At 33.5% G+C, this 9385-nt stretch overlaps 2 protein-coding genes across 3 annotated transcripts; one reads left to right on the forward strand and one right to left on the reverse strand.

Moving 5' to 3' along the window:
* Nucleotides 1–1195: 1195 nt before the first annotated feature.
* Nucleotides 1196–3569, forward strand: LOC147559171 (C-8 sterol isomerase). The gene is made up of 3 exons (XM_086660997.1): nucleotides 1196–2789; nucleotides 2925–3074; nucleotides 3173–3569. The coding sequence occupies exons 1-3, from the start codon at nucleotides 2160–2162 to the stop codon at nucleotides 3464–3466; spliced, it is 1074 nt and encodes a 357-aa protein (XP_086517123.1). The 5' UTR covers nucleotides 1196–2159; the 3' UTR covers nucleotides 3467–3569.
* Nucleotides 3570–4394: 825 nt separating this feature from the next.
* On the reverse strand, nucleotides 4395–7648 carry LOC147559172 (flocculation FLO11-like protein). 2 transcript variants are annotated; one of them, XR_015234510.1, is made up of 3 exons: nucleotides 5426–7648; nucleotides 4765–5323; nucleotides 4395–4720 (listed from the first exon to the last, which is right to left on the reverse strand). XR_015234510.1 is itself a non-coding variant. In XM_086660998.1 (2 exons), exon 1 carries the CDS (start codon nucleotides 7029–7031, stop codon nucleotides 6402–6404), a length of 630 nt encoding a protein of 209 aa, XP_086517124.1. In that variant the 5' UTR covers nucleotides 7032–7179; the 3' UTR covers nucleotides 5057–5323; nucleotides 5426–6401. The 2 variants fall into 2 exon arrangements, 1 of the variants encoding a protein (XP_086517124.1); XM_086660998.1 differs by lacking the exon at nucleotides 4395–4720 and having other exon boundaries at nucleotides 5057–5323; nucleotides 5426–7179.
* Nucleotides 7649–9385: the final 1737 nt, after the last annotated feature.

The raw sequence follows: 9385 nt of genomic DNA on the forward strand, positions 1-9385 counted from the left end.
TGAATTTGTGATTTGCTTTTTATTTCTACCTCGATCCAATTAGACATCTACAAATTCGTTTGTGAGGTTAAAAAGCAAACTATTTTGCTAGCATCTTACTGATTCTACTAGCGTATTTTACATTCTACTAGCATCTGCTGAATGAATTTGATAAAGTAGTTTAAAAAGCAAATACTATTTCGCTAACATCTTATTGATTCTAATAGCAATTTTTACATTCTATTAGCATCTGTTGAATGAATATGAATATAGTAGTTTAAAAAGCAAGAATATTTTGCTAGTATCTTATGAATTTGTTACAGTAGGTTAACAAATACTTTTTAGTTATTTAAAATATATTATGTGAAATTGTTTTTGTTACATTTTCAGTATTTTACTAGCATTTTCTTGATTCTGTTACCATCTGATATGAATTTGTTACAATAGGTCGATTCTAATAAAATTCTATGCTGGTAGAATATTATCGAGTCCAACAACATTTTTAACATTTTATTTTAACGTTTGTTTTTTCTTACTCTTCACTACTGTAGATGATGAATGAAACCAGCAATCGATTCTCTCTCTCTCCCACTCGATGCTTTTGCCTCTTTCACTCGGTTTAATTTGGCATCGATGATGAATGAAATCAAAACCTAGTTCGTATATTAGAAAATGACGATGCTCTCTCTCTCTCTCTCTTCGGTTTGATTTTGACCAATTCTAATATAAATATAAAACAAAGTATTCTGCTAAACGAAAAAGGCAACTATTTTTCCGGAAGGAAAGTTTATTTTTAAGGAAATCATTTAATGAATCTCTAAATATTATGGTATATTTTATTTTAGGTTATTTTTTTTTAACTTAGGATAGGTTAGGTAGTAAAAGAGAATGAGAGGATAGACATGTAATTTACTTTGAGTGGATTTATTTTCTATTTCAGATTATCTTTGGTCTCTAGACTCATTGATCATGCGATTTTGGACTTAAAACACATCCCCCGTTCAAACAAAGAACACGAAAGATTGAGATCTATAGGAAAAAATGGAGGAAGATGTTAGGAGTGGAAAAGAAGTGAAACTGGTTGGGCTCAGTTTTGTTCGAAATGGTATAGCCTTTTCATTAGGTCAACAGGTGCTTGTTATGGAATTCGGGTGGTTACAGTACACAACTTTTCGGAAGTAACTTGGGTGCTACTAGAATCGTTCGCTTATAGCAGCGCCTTCCGAAATATTGTAAGAATATGACTGCTATGGATTTTCTTTAATAAATAACCGTTCAGGAATAAATTGATATCCTGTAAAATATTAGAAGAAGCGAATAAAGATTTTAGGTATATCATCAAGATTTTGGGAGTAAATAACATAGAATCGAAAATCATCTAATGTCTTTCATTGAACCATAACACAATCACTTAGTGATACATACATAATGTCCTTAAACAACAATTCCACTTACAAATCTATGGAAATCTCAATCGAAATTTCTACAACTTCCTGGGATCTTGTTGCTTAGCCAAGTCTACTGTCTATTGCAATAACTTTCTTAGATTCAAAATTTGACTCTGTGATGGTAGATATGCTCATTCTGTTAGCCCTATTTTCGTTGTTTAACACATGATCAGAACCCAAGAACAATTCACAAAATTTCAGCAATAACAAGGGAAATATCAAATATGAGTTATGAAACAATTCTATGTACAAACCAAAATCGATGCATTCACTTTCTTAGATGAAACGCAAGTCACACACTACATACGACACTTTTTATTATTTTTCATTTTGATTATCTTCAGACATGAAGATTATAATTGTATACAAATTACAATAGTCAAAATGGATCTTCAGATCCTGGACTACGTCGTTTCTTCGATTCTTGCTCCATGATTTCACATTACGCAATTAAGAATTTGTCCTTAAATCCTAAAAAACAAAGCCATAGTAATCTCCAAATTGAACTATTTAGGTATTGGTTCATGACCATGTGAAAAAGTCTCTCACAACTTGCCTCCCACCCATAGAATTTAAAATTTCACTGTACCAATTCTACTATGTGACCGTTGGTTTATTTGAATTCAAAACCCTAGATTCTCTCTCTCTCCTCAGAATAAATGTTTCTCCAAGAAAGATAGACTCTAACCAAAGAAACAAGAAAGAGAAGAAAAAGGTAAACTGCCTGTAGTCATGAAAACTTCATCAGCCTTACTATCATCATCTTCATCAAAATCAAGCACCACCACCATGGATGATAGATCTGAAAATCGTGATAGCTGTTACTTCCCAGGATGTCGAAAAGATACAAAATGTAATTGTGAGATCTGTTTAGCAAGTATCAATGCTACCCTTGATCTAATGTCAATGAGTGTTCAGAAAAGTTCATTAACAAAGTTATCTGCTTCAAAACCTATCATCAAAACCCCTATTTCTTTCAATCAATCTATTTTATCAACACCCAAACAGGGTATTCAACAGATTATGGAATCCCCACCTCTCAAATCCACAGCAAAATCAATTCCTTTGGAAAAACCAACCAACAAGAAAAGGAAACATTCTTGGGTTATGGGGGTTTATATTTGGAGATTAATTGTTGGATTTTGTTTGATTTTTGTTGCTGATTCTGGGTTTTCTTGGATGATTTCTGAGCTTTTTCGACCTAGTTTGTCGCCTCAAGCCGTGAGTAATATTGGGAAACAATCTTGGGTTGTTCATGATTTGAATGATAGATTAGGGTTTCTGCAGAAAAAACTTGATGAAATTGTCAAAGGGAAGGTTTCAATCTGCAATTCCAATTACTCTTTATGGGAATTGAACAAGGTATTAGCATTATTCTCTGCAAAGTTTCAATTTTTCTCTCCAATTCTAATATTTTTATAAGCAAATTGAATCATAAAATAGGAAAATAAGAAATCAAATTCTAATTATTTTGATATGAGAAAAAAATTGTTGCAGGAAAGCCCACTGGTAGTTTCAAGATGTAAACTTTATACATCAATGGCTGAAGAAGTAAGTGTTTGGGGATGGCCTTTACAAACTGCTGGATTACTTGCCACTGGATTTTCTTCTCAATCACTCACCATTTTATCTGGAAGAATAACAGAGGTAAGTTAAAATTTAAGATTTTTCTTTTAAAATTCCCACAATTACAACTCTAATTTTTTCCTGATTACCCATTTTCTTGTTCTTCTTTTTTAAACCAGTGGCCTAATGGGAAGGTGGGATTTTCGATTCGAAATGGGAATACTAGTTCATGGGTACTTGGGAAAATGAGTGCATCAGCTGTACAATTAGATCCAAATACTTGGGTTCTTGAATACAAACAAAGCTCAATGTTAGAGAATTCAAGATTGATTTGGACAGCAATGGAGTTCTTGAAAATCAAAATGTCTAGAGTTGTTGGGAAGATTAAGAAGAATATTTTGATCTTGATTGAACTCATTCAGCAATACAGTGATGATTATATAGATGAAGATAGTTTTGTTAGACCAACTTAAATGTAAAATATTTCAATCTCATTTCTTGTGAGAATTTCCCATTCACAGACCTTTCTTCTTTTTTGTGTTTTGGGTTACATGAAATTAGACAACTTTATCTCAACTTGGTTTTTTTTTTTTGTTGAAAGTATCTCAACCTGGTTTGTCTTGCTATTTTTGGTCGTTCTTTGCTTAATATCTTTACAGGGAGGGGATAGAGTTGGGTGGTGTTTTTATTTTCTTGACATTGATTACATCAATATGGAAGAAACACATAAATCAGAAATAAGACATTGCGTCCTCGAAGGTTAGAAGTAGGTTGTGGTCTGAACGCACTCTTCTCCGATGTGGGACTATTCTCACACTCATCCTCACGTGATGTGTAGAGCACGTATAACTTTAAACTTATAACGCAGCCTAGCCCCGATATAATTTTGGGAAGAATTCATGTCTCCGTCATGGTTGCCAGCAAAAAGCCATTGCAGGCTGTAGTTTCTTTTCCCATATTTCTCTCTTCTCCTCTAACCAACACCACCTTTTATGTTGTTCCGCTCCCTCTCCTCCCGCTCTTTCCCTCCTCCCTCTTTATCGAAGATGAAAGTTCCCTCCCCTTGAATCCCAATCTAGTTTAGGAGATCTCCATGAACCAGTATGCTTACGATTTTTAGTGTAAGACTGAAAGATAGAAAAGATACGTGGTGTTGGAATAAAAGGACGACAAAAGAGGAAGTGAAGTAGTGGTAGTTAGAAGTGCGGACGAAAATGAGTGGCCCCCCATAAGAAATTATATTGCTTCCAAAATTTTGACAAACCTTATAATTTTCCTTCAAATTTTGTGTCTCCCAAAGTTTAACTACATCTATAGTTTTTCTTCACAATTTTATACACTCCAAAATTTTCTTGTTTTCCCAAATGGGGGCAGTTGTTGGCTCAGGTGAACAAACAAAAGTTTTAAAGTCTTAAGATTGTCTGTTCTCATAATTCAAGGTACAAGTTCCAAAACTTAACCAGCTCTTGTATCCAAAAACCTAAATCGGAATTTTGTACCATGCAATGAAGTCAATGAACCCAATAAAATCAAAACTATGGTGAAGATCCCCCTATCTCCAAGTGTGGTGGGGATCAACCTGCAGGCTCAACCAAAATTTAAACTCAAACAGCCCGAAACCCAAAGCTCTCTTTCATGTTTCCATTTGCATGGTATCACTCAACCGAGGTTCATCCAACCGACCCCCACCTCTTTCATATTCCTGTAACACTATTGTGCAGGACCATCTAACTGGACCACTTAACGTCGTAACACTATTGTGCTGGACCACCTAACATCCTCTCGCAATCTTCAAACAGAACAACACCCCGTGCAAATTCAAACACTAGTGAGGCCAGTTCCTGTGATGCAACTCTTCCTGCACCAACTTATTCATCGTAAAGCCATCTCAATGTCTACGTACCAAAGATGGCTTGACGATGAAGATATCATGCCGTCTTCTCTATCAGGAACCCATGTAAAACCAAGGAACAAACTGTCGGACTTACAGAATCAAAAGCCACACTTCATAGCCAGACACAGCAAGTACATAACATGGTAATACATTTTGGGCAAGAAACAAATTGAAGAAACATGAACTACTCATTACTAACATTAAGCTTAAACTATTGAAACTACTTGAATTCAAGTTCAACTGAGTAGTACTACTACTACATATAAACTACTTCGACAAAACAAAAGCATAGTTTGGGAGACCATACATCTAATTACTTGCACAAAGTAACTAGTTTATGTTCTCTAACAAAAAACAAGTAAACTAAAATAACCTACTAGAACGAAGGAAACATTCTCCTGAGTAATCTTCTTTCATTGAACTCGCTGGATCAGCACTGTTTCACATATACAAACACATAAATATATTAACAAAGCTCCATCAATGGTTTCCGATTAAAAATAATAATAATTCGGAAAGAAAGAGCAGAAGATGTTACCTGGAGAATAACATAGCTTGAGTAGTGATCTACCAATTCGAAATAACCTGAGAGACAAGTGGACTCTATACTACTAATTCAAATGAAAAACACAACTGATGGGGTTCAAAAGACGAGGAAATGGAAGGTTGGAAGAGACAGATGATTTACCTAAAGATCCCCCCTCCCCACTTTCCCTTTTAAAAAACAAAAAAGGGGGAAGGGGAAGAGAGAGCCTTACAAGATAAGCCAAAAGAGAAGAAGATAATGGTATAGATGAAAAGAAATTGGAACTAAGTAGGTAATCCTGGATTAACTAGGGCAAAGAAGTATAACTGTATGACTTGAGGCTGAAAAGTCAGAAAAGATTAGAACTTGAAGAAAGAAGAGAAAATTTGTAAAACCTAAACTTTATCCTAGAGTATTCACATGTTACATGAAACTATCATAATCTAGACACTGAAACTACACAGAGAAGTGTTAACATCAAGAGGAAGTCCAGTCCTCGCAGGGACGATTACCAAGGTTTTGATGATTTACCAAAGGCAGTCTTCATCAATACAATACTACCCACTTCATAAGTTCATCAACAATGCCTTAATTCAGATCTTAAAACCAATTCAAACACTTCAATTTACCCATCATTTCACTTCATTTCGTCGAGCAGATAGAATTAGCAAAACCCATATCAGAAATCCCCCAATAATTTAACCATTATAATAATCATACTATTGTCAAAAGGAAGGACTACTAGTTAAAACCCAACCCACCAAAATTCAATCCCACTGTTGGCACCAAATCTGAACCTATAATCCAATTTCAGTCCTCTATGTTCTTTTACTACCACCATTACTGTAAACTTGAAGCTTAAAAAGACCACACACTACATATTATTGACTACAAGCTAAGTTATTCTATCAATTTACAGAATTCATCACTAACCCAGAGTTTCTAAAGGAAGAAGCTTTATTTACAGGAGAAGAAACCTCCTAATTACTCATTCATCATTGGTATCTAAATTTAGGATCCTTTTCAGATCCTTGGTAGCAGAGTCGATATTGAGAAACAAATTGTTAGCTGATTTTGATGATTCTCTAGTAGGGGAAGGTGGAGCTGATTTAGCTAATTGATGAATTAAAATCTCAGAAGGTGGAGAAGGTAATTCAAATGAAACACTACGTTTTTGCCTGAGTGAGAATTTAGGTAAAGGTACAGAACTTGGTGGAGGTGAGTTAGAATAAGCAGGACCTGCCCAAAGCTCAGATGAGTAAGAAAAATCATCACTAAAAGATCTATCTTTAATGGAGTTTATAGGAATTGGACTGCTATTTCCACTGTTTTTAGGGTATTCATATTCATCTTCCTTGAAACTAGGTTTAACAGATTGAACTGATTTGGGGGAAATTGAAACTCCTCCATTTTTACATGAAGGAGGAGGACTATCAAAGGAATTGAATGGAGTTGGTAATATACCTGATCCGGAATGAAAAGTTCTGCAATTTATCTGCCTAAACCCTCTTGAGGAGGAAGAAGAAGGAGAACCAAACCTATCTGAATCATGATGAGATCTTCTTTTGCTGTAATACTGGTGTTGATGGTGATGTTGAGCAACAACAAGCGTCTCCATTTCTCAAATGAAAAAGTTCAGATCCAGGATTTAAAACAGTAAAGTTCCTTCCTTTTCACAAAAATCTCCTTCACTTCTTATGATCTGAAGCTTATTGAGCCTAGAAACTCAACTGAAATGTCACTAAAACTGTAAAACCTAGATTAGAAAGACAAGATCCAAAGAGGATGATGGATTCAAATCTCTATCAAAGAAGAAAACCCTAATTGATAGTTTCGCCGTCGACTGAAAGGAGAGTAAGAACTCAAAAAAGAATCACCAAAATGATGAGGAAAACCAGGAGAATCAGTTGGTAAAGATAAATGTTGAAGGCTTATTTTCAAGAGAAGAGAATCTGTGTTTACTCCGACAACCCTAATTTTCTGTTGATTTCTCTCTCACAACACACTCGCCATGAAAGCTAGAAAAGCGAGCTTTGAACGTGAAATCCGGATCTGAAACGACTCATAATCGAATTTAAATATTGAAATGAAGTTCGTGCTTCCTGGTGAGGTGTAAAGATAAACTTGATAAGCTTGAAATTACGAATTCGTCCTACTAATTTTTGTAAATTACAGCTTCTGGACACAACACGCCGAGTGTGTATGTAAAATCTTTAATAGACATAAAGTCGAAATAAGGTCCACTACGCTTGCGGATGGGGCACATAAAGTATAGTCGTGTATCAGTCGGGGAATCTCAATATCTACAATCTTAATTATTATTTTTTATTTTATTTTCAGAAATAGAATATGATCTACGTTATACTACAAAGAATTTTTAGGTTTATAGTCTAAAAAACGGGTCCTAATAGTAGATATAATCCTCTCTAATCCTATAAAGGGTTTTAAAACCAAAAAAATAATATAAATGGATATCTAGTCCATTTGGTCTCATCTAGAGAGTAAACACAAATCTCTAGAATAAATATTATTTCATAATCCCTAATCTAACCTTTCCATATTTTATAACTAATTTATATTCGAAATCTATGCATATCTTTTTCGATATTTATGTCCCATATTTCTCTCCAATCATGTTTCTATTCAAAGTAAGGATATCTTCATTATTATCTCTCATATTTCTCTCCAATCATGTTTCTATTCAAAGTAAGGATATCTTCATTATTAGCTCTCATATTTCTCTCCAATCATGTTTCTATTCAAAGTAAGGATATCTTCATTATTTTTAGTAACGGAAACTCTTTATTTGATCTCTCTAAAACCGATTTAGTTGACAAACCTCCATTAAACTCAGAAAATCTTCTTCTTCTACATTATATTGCTGTCCAAATTCATCATTATCAGGTTTAATACTTTCGAAATCTTTATAAACACCATTGTTAATATCTAATATTTCTTCTAATAACTAAAACCCTAATTATTCCGCTCTATTATAAAACGTATCAGATTTATGCTACATATCTATAGATCTGTTTACTAATTCATTAATTTCGAATGTATGATGTTTATTTTCTCTCTCTAAAATTTTCATAACTGTTTAAGATCTTTATGTTTATTCCTTATTCAATGATTCCTTCAAAGTTAGTATGTTATGTTTGCATCCAGTGATAATATCATATTTCTTTAGATCTATGTTTAATCTTCTGTTGTTTCTGATATTTCGTGAGATCAGATTATCAATTATCAATCGAATGTTTGATGTTTATTTTCTTTCTCTCTCTTAAAATTTCATTTATGTTTTTGATCTTGATGTTTAATCCTTCAACTAGAGTTTGACATTATTGCAATCAATCATCATAGCAGATATCTTTAGATTTGTAGTTTAAGCTTAATGATATTCTCATTTTTTTTGTTCAGATCTGGTTTTCAATCCATACGGATTTATGAAACATTTGTTCTTTCGTACGGTTACTCATAACATAATTTACAGTACATGTACTGTATCGTAAATTACCACAATCTATAGTAAATTATGGGTAATTTACAGAACATTACCCGTGCTTTAACACCAAAACAATACTCATTTCATTAGTAAAAATACTTCGCTTTACTATCAAATCTCGTGTACTTTGCAATAAAGTATATATAATTTGCGTATATCTTCATGTTCTTACCATTATGTATATAATTTACGTACAAGTGCTCATAAATTATGTATTATTTATTTACCATTACGTGTACTTTTCACCAAAAACAGTAGCCTTGATAAGTTTGCCAAACTACTCAAAACCTTTAAATGTTGCCAAAATTTGACAAACATTATATATAATTTACGAAATTGTACATGTAGTTTATAATACAATATATGATTTTTTTTTCTTTAATGTATGTGTATTTATGTGTGTAGATTTGATATACCAGATGAAATTTCAAAGAGAATCATCAAATCAAAGTGAGCCAACGAAACTAATG

This window comes from Eschscholzia californica, unplaced genomic scaffold (assembly GCF_041429995.1).
Source record: "Eschscholzia californica isolate CP2 unplaced genomic scaffold, dmEscCali1.0.p SCAF_2, whole genome shotgun sequence".
NCBI classification, from domain to species: domain Eukaryota; kingdom Viridiplantae; phylum Streptophyta; class Magnoliopsida; order Ranunculales; family Papaveraceae; genus Eschscholzia; species Eschscholzia californica.

Excerpts from the sequence above, each read along its gene's own strand:
- LOC147559171 (XM_086660997.1), top strand. The coding sequence starts at position 2,160 with ATGAAAACTTCATCAGCCTTACTATCATCATCTTCATCAAAATCAAGC. Across the intron at positions 2,790-2,924 it reads CTTTATGGGAATTGAACAAG|GAAAGCCCACTGGTAGTTTC; the intron begins GTATTAGCATTA and ends AAATTGTTGCAG. Across the intron at positions 3,075-3,172 it reads TATCTGGAAGAATAACAGAG|TGGCCTAATGGGAAGGTGGG; the intron begins GTAAGTTAAAAT and ends TTTTTAAACCAG.
- LOC147559172 (XM_086660998.1), bottom strand. The coding sequence starts at position 7,031 with ATGGAGACGCTTGTTGTTGCTCAACATCACCATCAACACCAGTATTAC.